Genomic DNA, 26,843 nt, shown 5'->3' with positions numbered 1-26,843 from the left:
CTGCAACTCTCAGGAACCCTCTGGATTCAACATGCGTTCAGGTGGAGATGAAATTGGAGTGCCTTAAGCCTTCTCCTCACAATGCCCCCTACTCGCCTGGAGTCCCACCTCTGGGAGTCCAACTCCTACCTGGGGTCCCCCTTACCTGGAAAGGAGGCTCCTCCTGAGGACATAGATGATGGAAAGTGCAGTCAGGGCAAACAACTTCCAGCCAAGCAGGAGGAGGGTCCCAAAGAGGGAGCTGCATTCTCTAGCACCTGTGACTGAAGATATTAGGATGAGCTTGCTTCCTGCTTCCATTGATCAACCCCCAGGCAGGCTCAGCCCCACCCCAGATTCAGGTACCAAGACTGTACCTTGGTCTTGGAGAGAGTCACCTCACCTTTCAGAACCTCATTTTCCTAACCTTTAAAAGGGGAATTATAACATGTACTTTATAATATTTTTGTATCAAATGGGAGCACCCAAGGAAAGTATCTAATAGATGCTCAGTAACTGAATATGAACGGCTTTGGGGAGGATGGGTGGGAATTGGGGAAAGATGTTTCATATTATCTTAGTTATTCACAGCAATATCTGACAGAATGGGTGCATGTTCAGGATGCAGCTGTGTGATGAGAGCAGCACTCACTGTTATTGGTACCTAAGGCATCACTCTCTGAAGAGGTTGCTATAATTGTCGTCCCATTTTCTAGATGAAGAAACTGAGTTTCAGAAAGGTGAAGTGACTTTCCCAAGGTCACACATGAGGAACACACAGAGCCAGCATTTGAACCCGGCCTGTCTCTCTGCAGGTCCAAACCTTGAACTGCTTGGTTTTTCCAGCCCTACTCACCCAAACTTGCTTGAATTTCTCTAAATTCTCTAAGCTGCACGCTGGCCTGGACCAGTGTCTGAGCTTCAAGTTCCACTTGGCAGGTGAACAGGCTTTGGTCTTCTGAGGCATTCAGCAGGATATGACAGTCTTGGCTGAGTGTGCCATCTGGGTTCTTGGTGGGGGCGAAGGACTCACAGGTTCTGGAGCATCTGTTCCTCTGCAGCCAGGTGATTTGTATGCCATCGGGGTAAAACCTTTGCACGTGGCAGATGAGGATGACCGCCTGGAGACTTGGGACATGGTGTGTCGATATGTTCACTGTGGGTACAACTGAAATAATAGCCCTTCCTTTGTTACTTTCTTCCTTCACACGAAAGATGCTCAAGGAGCATCTCACATTTCTAGGCATTACACTCGTTTCTTGGGATACAGCAGTGAACAAAACAGACACAGGCCCTGCGTCATGGAGCTCCTGCTCTGGGGGGAATAACGTTGAGGAAAAAAGCAGTTGCACAACCCCATAAGGGGTCTGAGAGCCTACACAGGGGCACCTGACCTGGTCTGGAGGTGGGGCAGGTTAGGGGGAGTGTCTGGAAAAAGTGAACTTTGAGCAGAAATATGAAGGATGAAGAGGAATTAACTACATGTGGCAGATTGTATTTTCCAAAAATGGCCACAGCAAGCCCCGCAATGTCTTCCAGACCTTGCCACTCCCTAGCAGAGGCGACACTCTGTGACTTCTGAGGCTGGGTCAGATATGTTGATGTGGCTTCCACCTCGGATTCTTGGGACACTCACCTTTGGAACCAGCCACCAAGCTACGAGGAAGCCCAACCTAGCCCACATGGAAAGATGATAAGGAGAGACCCATGTCAAGAAGAACTGACGTCCCAAACTGAGAGCCAGCACCGATGGCCAGACATGTTATTGAAGGAGCCTTCAGATGATTCCAGCCTGTGAATCATCCAGCTGAGGTCCCAGAGTCATGGAGCAGAAGGAAGCCATCCCCGCTAGGCCCTATCCAAATTCCTGACCTATAGAATATGTGGTTATGATAATTTTGGAGATTTGGAGTAAGCTTAGAATATTGGAATAAGTTTGGGGATAATTTGTTATGCAGTCCTGGTAACTGGAGCTTTAGGCAAAGGGGCTGGGGGAGCGTCAGTGGCCAGAGGGCACTGGAAAAGGTGGACTGTGGGGAAGTGCATCTCAGGCAGAGGGAAGGGCCTGGGCAGAGGCCCTGAGGTGAAGCCTAGGATGTTCCAAGGGCAGAAAGATGACCAAAGTGAGTGAGGGGAAGCGTGGGCGAGATGAAGCCACACTCATAGCCAGTTTGAAGTCTGTCTGCACTTACTGGTGCTCACATACCCCTGGGGGGACACAAGGACATCCTAAGGAGACATACCTTGATGGTTTAATACAACTAATTTCCAGATGCCGAACCCTCATATGACTCTTTCCTGAAGTTGATCTGCTTGAGAATGAACACTGAGGTTGGTTCCTTCTCCTGCTTGCTGTTACTCAAGTCTCCTTCTCCCATGTTACAAAAGAAAGGCCTTCCTGCACAGATCCCGAATCTAGCTGTGGTACATTGTCCTTGGTGTAAAGACTTTGGGACACAAAATAAAAGGGCAGTTCAAAATACCACTGGCCAGAAAGCCAGCTTTAATCAAAGCATCATAAGCTTCCCCATCTATCTCACTGAATTCCTGTCAACATTTTAATGATTATTTTAATAATGATTTATCAAAATTTATCATATATTTAGATTTTTTGATCCATTGTGTAATTCAATCCAAAAGAATCTTTTTTAACACTTAGATCCTTATGGTTATAAGAAAAAACTTTAAGAAATTCACTTTGTATATTTTTTTGTGCTAGTTACCTGTGTTCTCATAGCCCTCTATGATTGGATGATGTTGTGGTCGATAAAAGACTTTCAAATATAAAATATGCTACACTGGGATAAAGTTCTCCCTGGAGTTAGAATGCAAATACAAATTTAGGATGAAAATGGAATGATATAAAATTTCTGATTTATAAAGAAGAGCTAGTTTACATGCGTTGAAATGAATTATGGTGGAAATCAAATCTGTATGATGATATTTTTCCATTGAGTATTTTCAGAATGATGTAACATTTGTAATACCCCAGGAGTTATGTGCTCTGCAACTATTTAAGCATACGATGAACAATTTAGATGATAACTTTAAAATATATGATGAGCCACATAGTTCTTCACAATTTTTTAAGGGGTAAATGAACAAAAATGGGTGAAGATCACTGTTGAACATTCTGGTAAGGATTTTGTTTCTTTCTTGTAAGAGCAGTGGTGAAACACTGAAAGGTTTTAAACAAAGGAGGGACACAACCTGACTTCCTTGATAAAATGCCCTCGGCTGCTATGGGGTTGGGGGATGGACTGTGGAGGGTCATGGTGGATATGAGTGTGGGGCTGTTGGATACAGGTAAGAGGTGATGTTGGCTTGACCTTGGGTATTAACCTGGGTAGTGGTAGTAGATAGCAAGTAGATAGTAGGTTGAGAGGAGATTTTGGAAGGAAATCTGATAGAACTTGGAGATGAATTGGCTAAGAACTGGTATCTGGCTTGGCTGACTGGGTTGATGGAGAGTCTCTTCATTGACATGGGGAAACAGGAGGAGCCAAGGGTTTAGAGAAAGTGGAGAGAGCAGCACAATGCCCATCTCTGGGCTGATCATGACTGAACCACCCCTCTTGGGGAAGGGGACCCTGCCCTTCTCTGGGATCTCTGCCTGGGGAGTTCTTACAGGAGGGAGGTCAGAGATGGTCTTCTGAAGAGGTGTGTTACTGGATTCGAATTAAAGCTCACTAGTAAAGAGCCATATGACCTTGGACAAGTCCCTTCTCTTGTCTAGGCCTTGATTCGTCATCTGCATGAAGCAGGGACACACAGTCTCTTTGGGATGTTCGAGGTGGAGGCTAGAACTCCATTTCCAGGCTGCAGCTCTCACGTGGTGTCTTTAGGTTAAGCAAAGCCCAACTCCTACTTTGGACTGGAGGAATTTGGTTAAGAAGGAGTTAAAGTCTTCTTTACAATCATACCACATACTGTCTGCAATGAGGAGGGGGTGTTGTGTTATGATATTATTAATGGGTGCTCTTTGGTTGTCTCTGCTGGAGCTGGAGAGAAGGAGAGTTGGGTCTCTGGACCCCTGGAAGGAATTCATCATCTGCAGGAGATAAGTGGGACTCTGCCATGCTGAGGTTATTGAGGGGAGGTGCTGTGGCTAAGAGTACAGACCCCTTAGGAAATTCCTTGTGAAGGCCTGGGCAGATGGACTTACCCAGGAGTGAGGTTCATTCCCTTTGCCTGTTGTTTCATATTTCTGCAAAGTCTTATTCAACACAACAGTAAAGGGCTTTGGCTTTATGGGGTCAGAGTAAGAAGGGTGGAGGCTTAGTCTTGTCTGCATTGTTCCCTCCCCTGATGCCAAGGTGGGTTTAAGAAGCTTGTTTCAAAGGCAGTGACTGACAGCAAAGCAGTGGTGGTGTGGTGGTTTGGACAATCGTGTTAAGAGTCCATATGAAGAGTCCAAGTGGCAGAAACGTCCTTGCTGTGACCTGGAAGCCCTGTATGATCTGGTCCCTACTCGTTTCTCTCTAGCCTCTTCCCTTCCATGCACCTTCTTCACACTAACCCACTTGAGCTTTATCCCTGAGCTTCAAACATGACTTGCTCTCCACCACTCCCCATCCTCTGCCTGCAACATTCTACTTTTCTCTTGGCTGACTCCTTTTTGTCTTTCATGTCTTGGCTCAAACATCACTTCTTCAAAGAGGCATTTCCTGAGTTAATTAGATTTCTCCTGTTTTTATCTATTGATTCAGTACTCTGTTCTTTGCCCTCTCAACAAATGTTAGAAGTCATAACCATATAGTTGTTTGCATCTTGGTTGATGGGGTTTACAGGACTGTGGACTTAGTGAGCCAGAACCATGTGTATTCTGTTTATCATGGATTCCTCAACACCTAGAATAAAGCTGCCAGACAGCAGATGCTCAAGAAAGACTTGTTGAATGAATGATTTAACTTCCACTTCTCAAATACGCTAGAGGGAGGGGAGCTCTGAAAAAGAAGGACCTGATCAAGGCATTGTGTGAGCAGAGGATGGTCATATAAGATGGAGAACCTCATACCACCTCATGTAGGGCTTATTGAAGAGTGAAGAGTGAATAGGGAGACGCAGGGGAAGTGCTTCAAGCAGGGACATGGGGTGGTCACCTAGGGTTGGCCTTCTGGGTGGGTGGGAGATCCTTACCTTGGAGGAATTTGGAGATGTTCACATGGCTACTGAGGGGGCTCTGCAATTCTCTATGAGCCACTTGACAGGTGACCTGGGAGTGGAGTGAGGAGAAGGCAAGAGTCACCAGGGTGGTGCTGACGATGGTGTAAGAGAAAGCGTCTCCGGGTGGGAAGATGTCAGTCTGAAGGGCTGGAAGCTCCACTCCATTTTCAAACCATTTCAGATATATGTTTTTGGGAAAGAAGCCAGTTGACGTGCAGGTTAGATTCACTCCTTGGCCTGGGCTGGCCCTGTTGGAAGGGCCAGAGACCTCGGGAAGAGAGGGCTTAGCTTTGATCAAGGCAAGGAGGAGAGAAGAGAGAAACGAAGACGGTAAGTTACTCTCTAGTACAATTCCTGCCCTTATCGTTCAGCCAGCTGGACTTACCCCAATCTCTCATGTCTTCTTTCTTTTCTTCATAACTTTTTAATGACTCTTCTTATCATAACAGCTTGCCAACTGGCCTCACTGACTTTGCTCCTCAACCTTCCCGCCCACACTCAGAAACCAGACCATGGTGATCGTGCTGAAATGCAGATCTGACCTTGTCATTCTCCTCCCCTTCCTTCCCAAAATACATTGTATAAAAGTCATATAAGGTATATAATGAAGAACATCAGACTTCTATCTTCCTCTCCTTGCAAAAATGACAGATCAACCACTTTTAACTATTTTGCCTGATTCTTGGGACATTTCTCTCTGTGTTTCTAAATAACTTGCTTATACTGGTGTTTCTCTGTTTTTCAGTTTTATGTGTTACTGATAGACCTACTACTAGGGAAGATGATTTTTAGCTCTCTTCCATCTCCCTCCACCTGCCAATCACACTTCCCTCTTCAGAGCCTCCTATCACAGACACAGCAAAATCTTTTATTTTGTCAGAATTCAACATTTATATTATTATGACCAAAGGACCATCGTTCATAACTGGGCCATGCAATACATCATGATTACATTTCCTTTCTGTTAACAGCTTTTTGTTTTCTCAGGAGAATTTTTAGTGGTCTCATGTTTATATTTCTTTTAATGGAAAATTAGTATATAACATTATATAAGTTTCATGCATACATCATTATAATTTGATGTTCGTATACTCTACAAATTGATCACCACCATAAGTATAGTTACCATCCATCACCATACAATTCAGCCCCTTCACTCATTCCATCCACCCTCCAACCTCCTTTCCCTCTCGTATCAACTAATCTGTTCTTTGTATCTATGAGTTTGTTTTGTTTTGTTTGCTCATTTGTTTTGTTTTTTAGATTCTACATATACGTGAAATCATATAGTATTTTTCTTTCTCCCTCTGACTTATTTTGCTTAGCATAATACCCTCAGGATCCATCCATGTTGTCACAAATGGCAAGATTTCATTCTTTTTTCATGGCTGAGTAGTATTCCATTGTGTGTGTGTGTGTGTGTGTGTGTATATATATATATATATATACACCACATCTTCTTTATCCATGCATTCATCAATGGGCACTTGGGTTGTTTCCAAGTCTTGGTATTATAAATAATGCTGCAATGAGCATAGGGGTGCATATATCTTTTCAAATTAATGTTTTCATATTCTTTGTAAATTTTGGATATTAACCCCTTATCAGATATCTGATTTGGAAATATCTTCTCCCATTCAGTAGGTTGACTTTTCTCTTTGTTGATGATTTCTTTCGCTGTGCAGGAGCTTTTTAGCTTGAAGTAGACCCATTTGTTTATTTTTGCTTTTGTTTCCCTTTCCTTTAGAGTCAGATCCAAAAGGTATTGCTAAAATATCTCTCCCTGATGTCCAGGAGCTTATCACCTATTTTTCTTCTAGGAATTTTATGGTTTCAGGACTTACATTCAAGTCTTTAACCCATTTTGAGTTAATTTTTGTGTATGATATAAGCTAGTGATCTAGTTTTATTCTTTTGCGTGTTGCCGCCCAGTTTTCACAGCACCACTTGTTGAAGAGACTGTCCTTTCCCCTTGTATGTTTTTGGCTCCTTTATAGTAAATTAATTGTCCATATATATGTATATGAGAGCTTATTTCAGGGCTCTTTTTCCTATTCCATTGATTTATGTGTCTGTTTTTATGCCAATACCATATTGTTTTGATTGCTATAGCTTTGTAGTTTAGTTTGAAATCAGGGAGTAGATACCTCCAGCTTTGTCTTCTTTGTCAAGATTGCTTTGGCTATGTGGGATCTTTTGTGGTTCCATACATATTTTAGAATTATTTGTTCTAGTTCTGTGAAAAATGCCATTGATATTTTGATGTGGATTGCACTGAATCTGTAGATTGCTTTGTTAAATAGGCATTTTAACATTATTAATTCTTCCAGTCCATGAACACGGAGTATCTTTCCATTTATTTGTGTTTTCTTCTATTTCTTTCATCAGTGTCTTACAGTTTTCGATGTACAGGTATTTCACCTCCTTTGTTAAATTTGTTCCTAGGTATTTAATTCTTTTTGATGCAATTGTAAATGAAACTGTTTTCTTAATTTCTTTTTATGATGGCTTATTAGTATATAGAAAGGCCACAGATTTCTGTATTTTGATTTTGTATCCTACAACTTTACTGAATTCATCTGTTAGTTCTAACAGTTTTTTGGTGGAGTGTTTAGGGTTTTCTATATATAGTACATGTCATCTGCAAATAGTGACAGTGTTATGCCTTCCTTTTTGATTTGGATGCCTTTTATTACTTTTTCTTGCCTGATTGCTCTGGCAGGACTTCCAATACTATGTTGAATACAAGTGGCGAGAGGGGGCATCCTTGTCTTGTTCCTGATCTTAAAGGAAGAGATTTCAGCTTTTCACTGTGATGTATGATCTTGGCTCTGGGTTTATCATATATGGCCTTTATTATTTTGAGTTATGTTCCCTTTATACCCACACTGTTGAGAGTTTTTATCATAAGTGGGTGTTGTTATTTTCAAATGCTTTTACTGCATCTATTGTGATGATCATATGATTTTTATCCTTCATTTTGTTAATGTGGTGTATCATGTTACATGATTTGTGGGTGTTGAACCATGCTTGCATCCCTGGAATAAATCCCACTTGGTCATGGGGTATGATACTTTTAATGTATTGTTGAATTCTGTTTGCTAATATTTTGTTGAGGATTTTTGCGTCTATGTTCATCATGAATATTAGCACATAATTGTATTTTTTATGGTATCCTTGTCCTGTTTTGGTATCAGGGTAATGCTGGCTTCTTAAAATGAATTTTGAAATGTTTTCTCTTCTTCAATTTTTGGAAGAGTTTGAGAAGGATAGGTATTGCAGCTTCTTTGAATGTTTAGTAGAATTCACCAGTGAAGTCGTCTGGTCCTGCTCTTTTGTTTGTTGGGAAGTTTTTTTTTGTTACTAATTCAATCACCTTACTAGCAATCGGTATATTCAGATTTTCTATTTCTTCATGATTCAGTCTCGGAAGATAGTATATTTCTAGAAATTTATCCATTTATTCTAGATTGTCCAACTTTTGGCATATAATTGTTCATAATCGTGTCTTATGATATTTTGTATTTCCTTGTATTTCCTTGTATCAGGTGGAACTTCTCTTTCATTTCTGATTTTATTCATTTGAGCCCTCTTTCTTTTTTTCTTGGTGAGTCTAGACAAAGATTTGTCAATTTAGTTTATCTTTTCAAAGAACCAACTCTTAGTTTCATTGGTCTTTTCTGTTGTTTTTTCAGTCACTATTTCATTTATTTCCACTCTGATCTTTATTATTTCCTTACTTCTACTAACTTTTGGTTTTGTTTTTCCTTTTCTAGTTCTTTTGGGTGTATGGTCTTGTTTTTTCCATTTGCTTGGTTTCCTAGGAATCTATGATAAATTCATCCCTAAACTTTCTGCCAGATATGTATAACTCCTCCCAGTATGTATGAAACTGCTAAGTATTGTAGTGGACTTCAGTTTAGGGTATCTGTGTACCTGGGACTGCATAAAGACTTCTTGGGAAGGTATACAGGCTTGGAATAAAATAGAAAACCTTTTATTCTGGTAATTTATAAATGCATAAAAATAGAAAGTACTCATCATGGGACTTTAACAGTCATCAACAAATGGCCAATCTTGTTTCATCTATACTTCTCCTACCATCACTGGTTTATTCTAAAGTAAATACAGACACTCTATCATTTCATTCACAACTACCTCCACATGTATACCTAAGAGTTAAGAATTTTTAAAAACATAATCCAAATGCCATTTTCACACTTAAAAATTTAATAATAATTAATAATAATTCCTAATTGCTTATTATTATATGTATTGCCTGTAGTTGGATCTGGAGGATCTAGTTGATTAAACCAGGTTCATAATTTTGGCAAGACTACTTCATAGGCGGTGCTGACAACTTTTTATTGCATTATATTAAGAGATGTAATATCTGGCCGTCTCTCTTTTTATGGTGTTCAGATTGATTAATGGCTTTGGGTGCTGTGAGGTTGATCCACCTGTTATAAAGTTCCCCATTCAACCTTTAGCCCAATGTCTTTAACAACTATAGATAATTATTGTCTAGCTCCATCCTTTCATTGGGGGTTTCACAGTGGTGATAGCCTAATATTACTATTCCTCTGTCTTCATTAGTTGCAATTATTCTTTCCCTCATCAACTATTTTTGGTTACTCTGACATACAGTTCATTGGGGAAAGGCAGGAAAATGCCTTTGTTTACCATCTTTTGAGTTTCAGAACAATGTGTTGGTGCCTTAGCACCTCCAAAGTTGACCAATGAAGTTTCTTCTATTTTTGTATTATTATGAAATCATGGATTTTAACATATTTGGTGAATTTCAATCTATTGTAATCTTTATCCTTTTTAATGCTCAAATTTAACCATCTTGGTGGGATTCTCCTATATGTTACTTCCTGAGTCTTTTTGAAATGACTTTGGTAGACATTGGTAACTTCCTTGCTTTCTGGTACAACAAAATATTCCAGACTCATTTTTCACATTTCTTCCTCAAGATCTGAAACCAGTCATTTCCCTAAGGAGCCCTGATTCTTTTTAGAGACCTGCTACTTGGAGACCAGACTCTGTGTACGAGTAGTGCTCATTACTATTGGGTTGTCATTGCTTCCAGGTCTTTTTGGTGAACAGGGTATGAAGTAAGGATTTTCTAGTAGAAAGACAATTAAATGGGTTAATACTGGTAGTTCTAATTCAAATTTAATGCAGCTGTTTAACCTAACTTCTTTGATTCTGTTCTGTTATGTCTCTTATACTGAAAATTCCAGTTCCCAAGGACATCAACACAATCACTTATTTGCTTTGTATTACAATATACATATAATACTTATAACCACCAAGAGCAATATTATTTCCAAACAGTATAAATATTGAACAGAGTTTGAGATTTCTTTGTGTTTATTGTTGTCCTTAGGTTTGTTTCACTGGAGATACAGATGCACATTATTATGTGTAGCATACAATCTCCAAGGTCCACCCCAATTCCTTGCCTTTCACAACTCCAGTGCACTCAGATCTACTTGCAAATGTCACTATTTGCATGTTTTTACTTGAAAACTTTTTTGGAAGTTTGTTTTTATGGAAGATTGCCTGTGCACATGGCACATTAGAAGTACTGGGCATCTATGACCCTCTGGGAGCAGCTCTCAATCAGTGAGTGAGAAGGAGTTGGTATATAATTACCCCAAATTCCTTTCCTCTCGAGAGGAATAAATCGGAGACTGATGTTCTGTATCTGTATCATCCCCAGCATTTCCCAACTGCATTACGCTCCAGTTGCTCACAGTGGTGGTGGGCATGAGGACACCCTTTAGTGACTGTCTGACTTCACCACTTTCCTATTGTTGGTCCTTCACTCAAATACTTGTCTTGGGGTCTGCTACTTGGTGAATCCAAGGTAAAATTCTATGTTTTAAAGTCTCTTGAAATGATTTGTCTTTGTCTGATGAAGCCGTCAATTTATAGGTAGCTAAATGAGTTTCATTGTTGATTTAATAACTTAGATATTTAGGAGTACTTTTTTCATTTTGAATTTTGTTTATTAAGTATTTAAAATGTTCATATGTTTAAAAAGTCAAAACCTAAATCAAGGACAGTCAGAAAATCTCTGTTTCATTCCTATCCCATGTATCCTTTTCCTTTCCTCCCCATAGGTAAATTTTTAAAATTAGATTTCGGTTTATTCTTTTTTTAAAAAAAATATCAACCAATATGTATCTGCTTGTCATTCCTATTCTCCTTAAATAACAGGTGCTGTGCATCACACACCATTCTACATGCTGCTCTCTTGTTTGATGGTATCCATGGGTCCCTCTAAAGCCGTGTGCTAAGTTCTTCCTTTAAAACTTTCTTTTAAAGTTGCAAAGTGCCCCATTATGTGGCTGTACCACAATTTATTTAGCAGCTCATCTTTTGTTCTTAAAAATAGTGTTGTAATGAAAAGCCTAAGCATAAGTCATTCTGCACTTATGTTAGTACATCTTTGGGATAAATTTCTACAGGTGGGATTGTTGGGTATTGGGTAACGTGTAATTTTAACATGTGGTATGCGTAATGTGTTATTTTTTTAGTATGCATATGTAATATGCAATTTTGCTAGATATTGCCAAATTCACCACCTTATGAATTATATGAATTTGCATTTCTGCCCACAAAATAGGAAGTATCTGTTTCCCCATAGCATCCCCAAAACAATATGCTGTTAAACTTTTGGATTTTTGCCAATGCAGATAGGTGAGAAATGGTGTCTCAGTGTAGTTTTAATATATATTTCTTTTTATACAAAGGTGGTTGAACACATTTTTATACGTTTGAGACACTCGTATTTCATTTGCTATGAATTGTCTTTTTCCATTTATTGCCCATAATTCTATAAAGTTGTTTATCTTTTTCTTTTAAAAATTTAGAAGCTCTCTCTATATTAGGGGTGATTCTTTGTCTACATGTTATTTTGCAAAATATTATACACACACCTCCATACACAAGTTTCTTTTTGACAATATGGTCAAATTTATCATTTTTTTCTCTTTTTGTTTCTGCATTTTGAATTATAGTTGGGGATGTTGTACCCGCTTCCAGATTATAAAAAAAGTCACACACAGTTTCTTCTAATACTTGCACAGTGTCACTCTTTACATTTAAATCTCTGATCCATGTGGAATTTACTTTTGTGTATGGTGAGAGGAACTATATACAGTTCTGGATTTTTTACTCTTTTCCATTGGTCTGCCTTCTAATGCTCCAGCTCATCTGGCACCCTTGTTGAAGAGACTCCCTTTATCCACTAAATTATCTTTATGCTTTTTAAAAAAAATTCGATTCACCACTGTATGGGTTTGTTTCTGGAATCTCTGTTCTGTTCCATCGATCTACTTGTCTGCCTTGATGCCAATACTACACTGTATGGTTATTGCAGCTTTGTAATAATTCCATGTCCATGAGGGATATTGCTCTGCAGTTTTCTTCACCTGCTTTGATATCACAGTAATGGTGGCCTAACAGATTGATTGAGGAGTTTCACTTCTTCAGTTTTCTGGAAGAATTTCTGAGGAATTGTTAGTATGTCTTCCTTATATGTTTGGTAGAATTGCCCAGTGAAGTCATCTGGGCCTGGACTACCATTTGTGGTAGGCTTTTTAAACTCAAATTCCATTTCTCTAATAAATGTGGAGATAATCAGGCCATTTATTTCCTCTTGAGTGAGCTTTGGTAGTCTGCGTCTTCAAAGAGTTTGTCTGCTTCATCTAGGTTGTGGAGTTTATTGGTGTAAAGCTTTTCATGAAGTTCCCTGATAATCTTTTTAATATCAGCGGAGTCTGCAGTGATGTCACCTCTTTCCTTCTGATATTGGTAGTTTGTGTCCTCTTTCTCTTTTTTTCCTAATTGACTGTGTGGCTAGGAGTTTATCGATTTTATTGATTTTCTCAAAGAAACAGCTTTGATTTCGTTGATTTTTCTCTGTAGTTTTCCATTTCTTATTTCTGATTTCTGCTTTGTTATTTCCTTTCTTCTACTTGCCTAGGGTTTCACTCATTCTTCTTTTTCTAATTTTTAAGATGACTGAGTCACACTTTTCTTCTGTTCTAATGAAGGCATTTAGTGCTATAAATTCCTGCTGAGTGCTGTCTTGGCTGCATCCCACACATTTTGTATGTTGTGCTTTCATGTTCATTCAGTTTAAAATACTCACTAATTTTCCTTTTATTTCTTCTTTTATAACACGTTATTCAGAAGTGTGTCATTTCATTTCCAAGTGTTTTGGGATTTTCCAGAAATCTTTTTGTTATTAATCTAATTACAGTGGTCAGAGAACACAGGTTGTATGACTTGACATTTTAAACTTACTGAGACTTAATTTATGTCCCATAACACTGTGCATCTTGGTAAATGTTCCCTTTGCACTTGGGAAGTACGTATATTCTGCTGTTTGGGGTGGAGTGTTCTAGAAATGTCAGCTCAAATATGTTTATAGTGCTGATCAAGTCTTCGAGATCCTTTTTGATTTTCTGTCTGCTTGTTTTGCCAGTTATTGAAAGAGGAGTGTTGAAATCTCAGACTACAATTTTAGATGTGTCTGTTTATCCTTGCATTTCTATGAGTTTTTCTGTCATGTGTTTTGAAGCTCTTTTATTAGGTGCATAAATATTTAGGACCGTTATATATTTTTTCAGTGCTTTAAAAGTGTTTCTCCACTGTCTTCCGTCTTGCATCATTTTTGATGAGAAATCTGCTGTCATATTTATCTTAGTTCCTTTGTAGCTAATCTTTCGTCTTTCCTCTGGCTGTTTTTATGATCTTTTCTTTATTACTGATTTTATACAATTTGATTATGATGCATCTTGGTGTAGTTTTCTTCATATTTCTTGTGCTGGGGGTTCATTGAGCTTTTTGGATCCGTGGTTCGTAGTTCATAGTTTGGTTCATAGTTTTCATCACACCTGGAAATGTACAACCGTTAGTTCTTCAAATAGTCTTTCTGTCCTCTTCTTCCTTTGGAGCCTGCAATACATACTTATTAGGTCACTCGCAGTTTCCCCACTGCTCATTGATGCTCTGTTTACCTTTTCTCAGTCTTTTATCTCTCTGTGTGTAATTTTGGATAGTTTCTGTTGCTGTGTCTTTAAGTTCACTAGCTTCTTTTCTTCAATTTCTTATCTGCCGTAGATCCCATCCAGTCTATTTTTATCATAGATGTGTCAGTTTCACCTCTAAAAGTTCAATATGGACGTTTAAAAAATATTTTCCCTGCCTCTACTTCACATACTCTATCTTTCCTGTAGCCTCTTGAACATACAGGGTGTACTTATAATAGCTTAAATGTCCTTGTGCTTTAACTCTATCATCTGTCTTTTCTAGTTGGGTTTCAGATGATTGATTTTTCTCATTATAAATTGTATTTTTCTGCTTCTTACATGCTTGGTCATTTTTTATTGCATGCCAGATGTTGTGAATTTCATTTTGTTGGGTGTTGGATATTTTGTTTTTCTATAAATATGCTTGAGCTCATTTTGGGACATGGCTAAATTACCTGGAAACAGTTTGCTGTCTTCATATGTTGTATTTAAGCTTTGTGAGGCAGGACCACAGCATCATTTGGTCTAGGGCTAATTCTTTCAAGTCTACTGATGCAGAAGCCTCTGCGTACTTTCCCTGATGTTCCATGAATTATGAAGCTTTTCACTCAGCTTGGTGGGATAAGGCTGCATTCTTGGCCTTCGGTACACTCCAGGGATTTTTTTTTCCCTGAGGCCATGTACCTACTCTCATGTATATGTATGTCCTCATGTACATACACTGTTCAGTACTCAACTGAATACTCAAGATCTTTGGAGTTCTCTCCGTGTGAAGCTCTGTCCTCTTTATTTCTCTACTCAGAAGATTTTAGCCACCTTGCCCTCCTTGGACATCCAGCTCCTTCTTATCAACTCAGGGAGATCTCCAGGCTCCGCCTCAGTTCTCTCTTCCTGCATGGAGGCCTGGAATCTTTCTCAGAGAGTAAGCTAGAGGCAATCTTGGGTCTCACCTCACTTGTTTCTCATCTCTCAGAGATCGCTGTCATTTGTTGCCTGATATCCAATGTCTTGTCAAACATTGTTCCATATAGTTTGCCCAGACTTTTAGTGCACATTAAATCCAATCCTTATCACTGTTTTGGTAGAAATTGTCCTAAGTGTTTAATTTCATTTAAATTTTCTATTGTCTATGTGGTCATCCTTTCCCTTATATCTTTTAACTAGTTTTTATTTGTATATATGAAAGTTATTGATTTCTGTTTGCTGATTTTATAACATGCTACATACTAAATTATCTTATTGTTTGTAAAGCTTAATGTTGATTCTATTAAGTTTTGCAGATACCATATCATCTACAAAGAGAAATAGTTTTCCCATTTCCTTTATAATTCTTATGCTTTGCATTGCTTTCTCCTTTCTAATAGCATTGGCTAATACTTAAATGCAATGTTAAATAGTGTTAGAAACGGTGGGCATGAGTTTGAAGACTATTTAATATTCTAGCAATTCTATCTTTTTGAGATGTCCCTGTGAAAGTGCTCAGTCCTCCCATTTTGGAATGGCCCAGTGACTATTCCTATGCCTCTTGCATGGCTGTTATCTTGGGGTCTCCAATTCCCTATTTCTGGTTCCAAGTCTTACTTTTTCTTTGTTAACCCCTATTTTGGTAAAGCAAAAAGTGTGCATGAAAGGTAGTTCTTAGTGATCTTGCAAACTTGGCAAACAGGGTATAGAATTTTAGATTGGAAATAATTTTCCCTAAGAATTTTGAAGGCACTACTCCTTGTCTTCTAGCATCCAATGTCGTCCTTAGAGATCTCATGCTGATTACATTCAAATGGTTCATGTACAACTTGCCTTTTATTTTCAGTTCTTGAAAATCATATGACCTTCTCTTTGTCCCCAAAGGCTGCCTATCATTCTCTTTGTTTCTCCATTGCCCTGACATGCTAAAATTTTACAGATTCAGAAATTATGTTGATGTATGTTTCTATGATTCTGTTAGAGTAAGTTATCATGCTCATCTTTTACAGAAAAAACATTACAATAATTACTTCATCAATACAAACAGGCCTGAGCTAACTGCTCTGCTTCCCAGGCTTCCCTTTGTGGATGCTCTTTAGAGTCTTGCAGGCTTTGTCTTCAGTATTACTCTATCAGCCAGGACCACATCCAAGAATACACAGGACTAGTAGAAATAAGGACAAAATTTAGGAAATGTAAGGATTACATATTGCACATTAAAAGTGTGATTTTTATAATTTTCTGCCTCAATAATTCTATCATTCTTTGTTTCTTTGAATCTATGGTTCCAAGTTTTTTAAATTATGTTTTTAAGTCAGATTGTTTCTGATACCTGAATGCTAACAATATTCACTAATATAATAATTGTAATGTTACAGGCACTCTTCTAAATGTTTTACATTTGTAAATTTATTTAGATTTTAATTCTCACAACAAATGTACTAGGTGAGTAATATTATTATCCCTATCTTACAGATAAGGAAACTGAGGCAAGAGAGTTTTAGAATCTCACACAGGTCACATAACTTGCAAATGGCAGAGTTTGAAGTTGAACCCAGGCCATTTGGCCCTGGAGTCTGTGCGTTCATCTGCTCTGCTGTCCAGCCCATTTTGTGGCCTTTGAAAATTGTGAAGTTCGAAAGGGTTAGGATTCTATTTATATATGGCCCTGGGCTTACATTTCTCTCTGCTCCTTCACTATGATTTCTTGCTATCCTTGTCTTCTGTACTCAGTCTTTTTTTGTTGTTGGGAAAGATTTGCCCTGAGCTAATGCCTGTTCCCAGTCTTCCTTTTTTTCCACCCCACCAAAAACGTATATTCTAGTTGTAAGTCCTTCTAGTTCTTTCATGTGAGCTGCTGCCACAGCATGGCTACTGACAGATGAGTGGTGTGGTTCCATACTCAGGAACCAATCCTGGGCCACTGAAGTGGAACATGCTGAACTTTAACCACTTGGCCATCAGAACTGGCTCTTCTATCATCAGTCTTGACACACGTGCTAATGATAGGGGAGCCTTGCGCTGAGGACGTTGGCCTTGTGATTTGTCTTAGAACAGTGGGCTGGATATTCAGGGATCTGGACTTACCATGCACAAATATCCTGGTGCCACCAACAAACAACCTGGTGCCTTGTCCAGACTTAACCTCCGCATCAGGGCTCCCTTTCCGGAACTTCACACAGTAGTAGATATCAGCGTCTGCTAGGGTGATGTTACTGATGTGGATGGAAAAGTCCATGTTGTTTCTCTCTGTGTTGTCTGAAACATTTGTGACTCGGGGGAAGTGGCCTCCTTTGAAACTGTAGATTAACTCCCGGCCTGGCCCTGTGCCCCTGAACCACTGGACGGGCCCCACGAGGTGCAGGGAGGTCAGTGTGCAGCGCAGAGTGGCCGTCTCTCCAGCTGCCACCAATAGTGACTTCTCAGGTTGAATCACCTGCAGCTGCTCACCTGCTGCTCCTGGAAGGAAATACAGGTCAGCTTCAAGTCCCCTGCCTGGCCCAGGGGACTTCTCTTCTGGTTTTGTTGTCAGACTGAAACTGAAAACCTTTGAAAAACATCTAGGACTGTGCCTGAATGACCTTCTTCCCTCTCAGTCCAATGGGAGGTTCCTGGCCTGGGCACCAGGCTGACATGGGCTCGGGCCCAGCTCCAGCGCTGAGAAGTCTGGTGATTCTGGGAAGGCCACTCCCACTCCCCTCCTCTGCTTTCAGTTTCCTCTTCTGTCAAGCGTGGGGGTCATTGCATTTTTCCATGACTGCTGTGAGTTTTAAATGAGGACACGGGCATTGTAGGGGCACAGAGGGAGTGCTGTAATGGCCAGAATCAGCGAGACCATTTTTATATGTTTGTATTTGCGTTTACTAAACCCTGGAAGGATATAACAGCCAGACTTTCCATAGAAGCTTCTGTGTAACACAAATCACTCTAAACACTTAAATATATTAATAACTCGATTAAATTTCATGACAACCCTATTTGAAAGCATTGCTATTTATCCCCATTTTAAAGACAAGAAAATGGAGGCACAGAGAAGTTTAGCAACTTGTCCAAAGTCAAACAGGCCATAAGTGACGAAACTTGGATGTCAACCCTGGCAGGTTTGTTTCTAGAAATATCTGTGGTTTTATCCACTTTACTAGATGTCCTCTCAACCGAAATGTTAATACCACTGGGAGGAGGAGGGTGCCTCGCCTCTCTGTCCAGGTCTGCGGTCAGTTCTGGGGAGAAGGGAGAGGACAGGCAGGAGAAACTGCCACATCAAGAATATAATCCTAGGATTCTGAGATTCTGGATACTTAATAGTCTAAACAGAACCAGTTATTTATTTTTTTTCACTAGTTCCGTATTGCGTATATAGGACTTGTGACTTATCTATCTATCCATCTCCATCTTTACTAAGGCAGCCCTGCCTCCCAGGTCTGTGTCTTCAGCAGGACAGAGGAGTCAGATGCTGCACCTCCATCTCCTCCCTCAGGACGGCCCCCAGTCCTGCAGATCAGGCCCCAGGGGGTCATGGAGCCTCACAGGGTGTCAGGGGTGTGGAAGGCGAGGAGGGGCTGGGAATCCCCTGTCAGTGAGAAATATCTTGGTAGGATAAATGCTGTCTGGACCTGGGTGGGAGAGGAAAGGACCCTCCAAGTAATTAGAATTTGGGGCAGATTTGTTTGAGAGGTCGTTCTTGTAAAAGAAACCATTCAGAGAAAAGTCTTGAGGGGGAGGGGGCAGCAAAGAAAGAGGCCCTGGAACAGAGATCCATCCACCCACTGCCAATGGGGAAACAGCACCGCTGCGGAAGTCAGGTGAGCCTCCCTGCACAGTGGTGCCCGAGGGCGTGGTGCTTACCTGTGAGTCCCAGCAGCAGAGGCAGCAGCAGGGATGGCAGAGGCAGGCAGGGCGGGGAGGCAGGGACGGGCATCGTGATGACCACTGGAGCCTGCTCTGTCTGAATGTTGTTCTGGAGAAACCCAGGATTCTGTGCTCTGGGATGAGAGGGGAAGCCTTAACCCCTTGATATAAGAGGAAGTGTCTATAATGGGGGAAAAGTGCTGTTGTGGGCTTTTGACAGTTCCTGCTTCTAGATTGTGAAATAGAAATCAGACACAAGCTAAGAAGTTACTGATATAAGGGTCCCAGGATGCTTGGAGAGGCCCTGGCAGACCCTCTTACTGCCTAGGCTCTGTCCCCTGGCCCCACTCCATCTCAGAGGTGCTGGGGGCCCTTCCTCACCCCAGAGCCCCAGGAGCATAGTTTGCTGTACTGGAGGGTATGTTCAGTCTTCTGTAACAGTCCAAAAACTGGGCTCTGATGAAGTGTGCTCCTGTTCAGGGGGAGAACCCCTGGGAGTGGGGCCGCAAGTGAATGGGGTCCTTTTCTCCCCACTCCCAAGATGTCAGTGGTAAATGAGCTGTGTCTTATGAGCACCTCTGACTTTGAGAGCACACTTGTGGGGGAAGTGGCTTAAGGTGAGCAAGGGGTTACGTCTTTGGAGGGGGAGGATGGCTTCTGTTTTAGAAAATGGAGGAGGCCTGTAGAGGGGAGGGGCCTTAGCACACTCATCTTACAGGGACAGCAGCCCACCCAGAATCACAGCCAGGAGGAGGGGTGGGGCCTCTTCTGTGTGCCCCAGTCTGGGTCCAGCTCAGAGCAGAGGGGAGTGGATGAGCAGGAGAAACTCCCATATCAGGAACGCGCCTCCTTTTTTCTTCTGAGCAGTGATAGCCAGCACACAAGATTGTATCCAGAGCCTCTCAGCCATGAGCCCTTTCCTTCTGTGAGATCCATGCCAGATACTGCCTTCTGTGACTCAGTTTCCCTGCTGCTCCCAACCCTAGCCTCCTTCCCAGCTGCTGACTGCATTGGTAATGAGAAGGGGCAGAACCAAAGAGGAAGTGAGAGACAAGATTACATTGTTCTGTCACATGACAAGCTCCTTCTTCCTTTGAGTTTCCACATGGGGCCCTTGAGGAGGAACTGGCTGGTGCTCCCTTTAGCATCCGTCATCCCAACCTGCTCTTTCTTTTCAATGGTGACAGATTGTATTTTCCAGAGCTGACTGCAGAAATATCCCCTTGTGCTCTTTGACACTCCTCCCATGGAGAAGTAGGTAAATGTTCCCTCTTCCCTGAATATAGGCAGGCTTGTGACTACAACAGATGATAGGATGACTTCTGAGGCTAGACCGTAAAAATTCCCTGTACTTCCTCTTTGCTCTCTTGGGATGCTCATTTCCATAATCTTGCCATCATGCTATGAGGAAGCCCAAACCAGCACACACACAGAGACCTCATGGCAAGGACACAAGGAAGAGTTCTAGCTGAAAGCCTGGCTAAGGAGCCAGCTAATAGCATCAATTGTTAGACATATAAATGAAGAAGCTTCTAGATGATTCCAGTGCATAGAAGTTGTCCCCCAAACTGAGTCTTCCCAACAGAGACCCCAGACAACAAACAGCAGAGACAAGCCATTCTTGTGACCTGTCTAAATTTCTGACTCACAGCATCACTGATCATAATGAAATGGTTGTTTATTGCCCCTGAGTTTTGGAGTGCTTTGTTATGTAGCAATAGTAACCAGAACACCACCCTTGATGACTTTGTTCCCAATCCTCGCTTATTAGTATCTTTCTCCTTCACTGGGCTTGGTTCTCCTTGCTGGCGGGGACCACTGAACATAACCTTAAGAGACAGGCTTTGGGGCCCAGAGGACCTCGGTTGGAAGCCTGGACCCACCTGATACGTGCATGACAGTGGGCAAGTCATCTACTTGTCTAATCCTACAGTCTACTTAGCATCTACAAACTTTTCTTATCACTCACCTCTCCCATCAGGGTCTTGGTCCTGTGTCCCTATTTCGGTGTCTGACAGCCACATCCACCCAGGTAGTCAAACCAGGAAACCTTGGTGTCATTTTTGACAACTCCCTCACTGCCCCCATCCTTTCATGTCAATACGTCTTAATCCTCCTGTGTCTCTCTCTCCTCTATCATCTCTGGCTTGGACAGTCTATCAATTTGCCTTGCTCAATCTCTCCTTATTTCAGTCTCTCCTCCTGCTGTAGCCAGGGTGGTACTTTGAACAGAGAGATCTGATTATGTCACTCCAAGTGGCTCTTCACTACTTTTAAGTTGAAACATTCTTCTCATGTGCCTGACTGATCTGGCCCAAATGCTTTGCCAGCCTCAGCTAGGTAGCCCTTTCACTAACATTTGGGCTCAGCTACAGTGGCTACAGTTACTAAGAGAGCTATTGTGGTAGGCAGCCTTTAAGATGGTCTCCAATGACCGCCACCTTCTGGTCATCACACCATTCTATAATTCCCTCCCCAGGTCTGGTGACTTATTTCTAACGAATAGAAGAGCAGAAATGATGGAATGCCACCTCTGAGACTAGGTTATAAAGAGATAACCTTTGTCTTCTTGTCCTACTATCTTCCTCACTCTCTCTCTCTTGTTCCTTGAGAAAACCCAGTGCCATGTTGTGAGCTGCCCTAAGGTCACATGGAAGGTAAATGATGTCTTCAGCTAGTATCCAGCAAGGACCTGAGGCCTGACAACAGCCATGGGAGTGAGCTGGGAAGTGAATTCTTTTCTAGTTGAGCCCTTGGATGACTGCGTTCCTGGCTGACTCCTTGACTGCAGCCTTGTGAGAGACCCTAAGCCAAAGCCACCCTACTGAGTGGTGCCTAGATTCCTGACCCACAGATACTGTGAGATAATAACTGTTCGTTGCTTTAAACCACTAAGTTTTGGGGTTATTTGTTATGCAGCATAGATGCTGAGACAGATTTGTCAATATCCTGCTACTATGATTGTGAATTTCTTTATTCTTTCATTCCTGTCATTTTGCCTATTTTGAGGCTATCTTATTAAATGCATATGCATTTAGGATGGTTACAACTTCCTGGTGAGTTGAACCTTTTATCATTATGAAATGTCACATTTTACAGTAATTTTTTCTCTAAAATCTATGTTGCCTGGTGTGAATATAACAACATGAGCTTTCTTTTGGTTTGTGGGACGTACTTTTCTCTGTTATTTTCTGGTCAGTCTTCCTGTGTTGCTATATTATCACATTTCTTGCAAGTAGTTGGATTGTGCATGGCTGGATTGTGTTTTCATTTTATCTCGTCTGACAATCTTCATCATTTAATTAGAACATTCTTCCCACTTACATTTAATATAAATACAAAGATATTTAGGCTTAAATCTGTTATATTTGCATTTGGTTTCTATTTTCACAGTCTATTCTTTGTCCCTCTTTTTCTCCTTTCTTGCCATATAGTTATTTTTAAATTACTTCATTTCTTTCTCTCTCTATTGGCTTATAGTTATACATTTATTTAGTGATTACCTAGTGATCACAAAAGGCACTTTAACTTATCAAAGAATAATTTAAATTAGCATCTATCTCTTCCTAGATAGGACAAGGAGCAAAGGGTACTTTGGCTTCCTCAATTATGTCCTATTATTGTTGTATACTTAAGTTCTATAAACATTTTAATTTCTACAAATGATATGTTATAATATTATTATAGTCACTTTTATAGTAATTATTTATATTTACTCAATATTTACTCTTTTAGTTGTTCTTAATTCCTTTTCACATTTCTCTATTTATGCTTCGGGTTATTTTTCTCTTGTCTGAAGAAGTTTCTTGAGTATTTCTTTTATTGAAAGTCATCAAACCTAAATTATCTGTTTTTTTCCTGAATGAAAATATTGTAATGTCATCTTTATTTCTGAAAGCTACTTATGTTGTTTATAGAATCATAGGGCATAGTTGTCTCCTTTCTGCACTTGAAAAATATCATTTCATTGTCTTCTGGCTTCCATTTTTCTGTTGAAGAGTCAACCATCAGCGTTTGTTATTGTTATTTTTTAAGTAATGTGTTTATCCTTTAACAGCTTTAAGATTTTCTGTTTGTCTTTGGTTTCCAGAGTTTTGTTCAGTTTTGGACAATTTGACCATTACTTTTGAGATTATTGCTTCTGCTTTCTTCTTTTTCTGCTACTTTTTGAGGAATGAGTTCCATTTTGTTACACTTTTATTTTGTCCTAAATATCTTACACTTTTTTCCTCTAGTATCTATCCTTTTCTCTTTCTGTGCTTCAGTTTAGTATCTTCTGATCTCTCACTCAGTTCATTAATTCTCTCTTTAGCTGTTTCCGATCTGCTTTTAAACATATTGATTAAGTTCTTAATTTTTGTTATTGCTCTTTTTCATCCTAAAAGGCCTTTATCAGATATGTTTGGGGAAGGGGGGAGGGGGGAGGGCAAAAGGGGTGATTAGGGTCACATGTGAGGGGATGCACTATAATTAGTGTTCGGGTGGTGAACATGATGTAACGTATCCAGAATTTGAAATATGATGTACATCCAAAAAAATAAAAATTAAAAAAAAACCAACAAAAAAACCCAACAAATATTTCCTCCTAATCTGTGGCTTGTCGTCTCAGTCTCTTGACATTTTGTTTCACAGGGCAGAACATTTAAAATTTTAAATGTTAAAATTTTAAATCTTTGAGTGTAAAATTTTAATGAAGTCCAGTTTATCAATTATTTTTTCACAGATCGTCCCTTTGAGATTGTATCTAAAAAGGCATCATCATACCCAAGGACATCTAGGTTTTCTCCTATGTGTTATCTTCTAGGAGTTTTATAGTTTTGTGTTTTACATTTAAGTTTATAATCCATTTTTAATTAATTTTGTGAGGGTCTGTGTATAGATTCATTTTTTTTTGAATGTGCATGTGTTCCAGCACTATTTGTTGAAGAGACTCTCTTTGCTCCATTGTGTTGCCTTTGCTCCCTTGTCAAAGATCAGTTGACTATACTCATGGGGGTCTATTTCTGAGCTCTCTGTTCTGCTCCATTGATCTATTTGTTTACTGTTTTGCCAATACTACACTGTATTGATTATTGTGCTTTATAAAAAGGCTTGAAGTTAGATAGTATCAGTCCTCCAACTTTGTTTTTTGTCAGTTACGCCAACCACAGGATACTAATACATAGCTCAGTATCTTTAAAAAAAAGTATGTATTTTTAAATTTGTTATATAGAAATGGCATTGAATTCTCTCACAATATTCCTACTCTAAACAACTTTCATAAACTCCCACACTTCCACTCTAACTAGAATGTCATTAGGAAGGAGGCAAAGCCAAAAACCCAAAGGATTCTGGGAATAGGTGAGGTGGGTCTAGTGTTCATGGCCTGTGTAACTTTAGGCAAGTCCAATCTCTGGTTCTCAACTTCCTCATGTTAAGTGAAGGGATTGGAATTTGTAGTGGATATATATCGTTTTCAGTCTGCTTAGCATTTGTTTCCTTGGGTTGGTGGGTTCCTTACCACAGCACCTCCTCTGTAGCAACAATGATTAAATGACATGTTGGGAAAATGACACAGGGAAGGCTAATTTGAATAGTTCCCTGGAACTCATCTATGGAGGCTTGGAAGAAGAAGCTCTCTTTCCGTCCTGGTTGCAAAGCTGGGGGAATGAATGCTAACATTTTCTTCATTTATCTTCCCCATAAAATGGAGAAGATCCATGTGCATCAGGTGAGAATGAAACCAGGCAGAGATGAAAAGAGATGAGAGAATTTTAGAGAATAAGAATCTTGGAGTCACTGAGCCCTAAGTCCAGAGCTTTAGTCCTTGATTCCTAAAGCTCTGCCTAGGGTGCTGTGAGGAAGCTAGAATTCTCCTCAGCTACAGGAACACTCATCTCCTATTTTTGGCTTAAATTAATGTGTTGAGTTCTTATCCCTTGTAAGAAAAGGTTCTTCACTAACATAGAGCCTACTGGACAGAGCCCAGAATAACCTCACCTCTTTGTCCTACTGTCTGTACTCCTGAATCTCCTTGAGTCTTAGTTTCCCCATCTGTACAATGAGGACAAACATTCCTATACTCACTTTGCTATGTGAGTAAATACAATAATGTAGGAAAAGTGTGTAGGATATAGTAGATGCTCAATAAACAGTGTTAGAGTATCATGAATTTAATCATTTCCTAGGTTGGTATTGCTCAGAGTTCAGAGGTCATTACAAGTAGCAAAACTAAGAAAAATTAATGCTTTGGGAGCAAAAAAAAATTTGCAATTGTGTTTCAACACTTTTTGAATGTGGGATCTTTATCACCTGGCATCTCTTAAGACAGTGCTGACATTACACAAACTGGCTTAACAAAAAATGTTTTCTCTCTCTTAATTGGGAGTCTGGAGGTGGAGTTGAAACCAGGACAATATGGCCATGCCGTGTCGTCAACCCACATTCTCTACATCTCTGCTTTCATCTAGAGCAGATTTTTCAACTGATTCCTTTCATGATGAGATGATGTCTGTCTGGGGCATATGAACAACACAATTGCTTGTTCCATCCAATAGGAAAGAGGATCGATCAGTTTCCAAGATTTCTCTGCAGGGTTGTCCTTTTCTCTTCTAGAACCAAATTGGCTTAAGCCAGTCCCATATTTGAGTCAACTAATTGTAAGGGACATGAAGTTATCTTAATTATTTTAGTCTAGCTGTTGGGAGTAGGTTGAATGTTAAGAAATCGATAAAAATATTCTTCATCACTCCATTAACTTTTCTGAGTCTGTTTCCCTTCCTGTAAAATACTCAACTGACAAGCTGCTGAGAGAACTAAACGAGATCAAATATACATAGTAGTCTCAATAATATTCGGCATATTGCAATTATTCAATGAATGGAGAACATTATTACTGAGATGATATCACACACCAAGGGGTAGAGGAGACATCCTCACCAATAACAGGCACCTGAGTGTCCCAAGCGGACTACTACTCCCTATCAGATTTCCCTTGAGCTTCACGCAGAAGTAGGTGCTGGCATCTGCAAGAGAGATCTCATTGATATAGATAGAAAAGTCTGTGTTGTCAGATTTGGTGTTGTTTCCAATTTCTTTTATTCTGGGAGAAAGACCTCCTTCGAAATTGTAGATTAATTCCTGGTTTGGCCCAGTCCCCTTGAACCGTAAGACAGGTCCATTTGGGAGTGAATCTGGTACACTGCAACTCAAGGTGATTGTCTCCCCAGTTGATGCAGTCTGTGACATCTTATTGCACCTGGAATATGTCATCTATGGTTCCAGGAAAGAAACTCAAAATCAATTCCCATTTCCCATGCTCTGGCCTAGGCAGGACTGAGGAACATGGATCTAGATCATGCTCGAGCCTCATTCATTAGTTCTTTTAATGACATATATGAGCAGCCACACACAGAGTTTTGAGAGGCCTCTGCAAGTGGAGGCAGCTCTTACTCTGAGTGCTGTCAGAGGGGAGTCAGTCCAGAGGATGCTTCGCCTCCCTAGTTACATTTCTCAGCCTCTAACTAAGGAAAGAGGAGGATATGGAGTGAGAGGGCTGGAATTATGAATGGGCATTGTTCATAGAGAGAGACTAGTTCTTCCTCCATCTAACTGCCAAAAATCACTGAACACATTTGGAGATGTATTGAGTGACTACTACATCAAAACTCTCTGCCCATCGCATACCCCCAGGGAGTTTGGGATTGGCCTTCATCTCTCCTCTGAAGCTACTGAATTTGTGGAAAAATTAGTGCTGAGAGATGTGGAGAAAGGGGAAATCAGGATATGGGAAACCTAAAGAATCAGGTGTGCATATGGGACTACTATGTCCATGAAGGTAGAGTATGGTTCCTCTGC

At 40.3% G+C, this 26,843-nt stretch overlaps 1 protein-coding gene across 1 annotated transcript in view; it reads right to left on the bottom strand.

The window, feature by feature from the left end:
- Positions 1 to 19,077, bottom strand: part of LOC124249029 (signal-regulatory protein beta-1-like) — a 19,462-nt gene extending 385 nt beyond the window's left edge. Inside the window, exons 1-5 of the mRNA XM_046679759.1 lie at positions 19,005 to 19,077; positions 17,268 to 17,618; positions 5,119 to 5,433; positions 836 to 1,147; positions 146 to 263 (exon numbers count right to left, since the gene is read on the bottom strand). Coding sequence (XP_046535715.1) covers positions 146 to 263; positions 836 to 1,147; positions 5,119 to 5,433; positions 17,268 to 17,618; positions 19,005 to 19,077 — 1,169 coding nt within the window. The remainder of the gene's footprint in view (positions 1 to 145; positions 264 to 835; positions 1,148 to 5,118; positions 5,434 to 17,267; positions 17,619 to 19,004) is intronic.
- Positions 19,078 to 26,843: the final 7,766 nt, after the last annotated feature.

Source organism: Equus quagga, chromosome 12 (genome assembly GCF_021613505.1).
Source record: "Equus quagga isolate Etosha38 chromosome 12, UCLA_HA_Equagga_1.0, whole genome shotgun sequence".
Lineage (NCBI taxonomy): Eukaryota > Metazoa > Chordata > Mammalia > Perissodactyla > Equidae > Equus > Equus quagga.
Note: the sequence above shows the minus strand (reverse complement) of the source record. Positions and strands in the feature narration are given on the sequence as shown.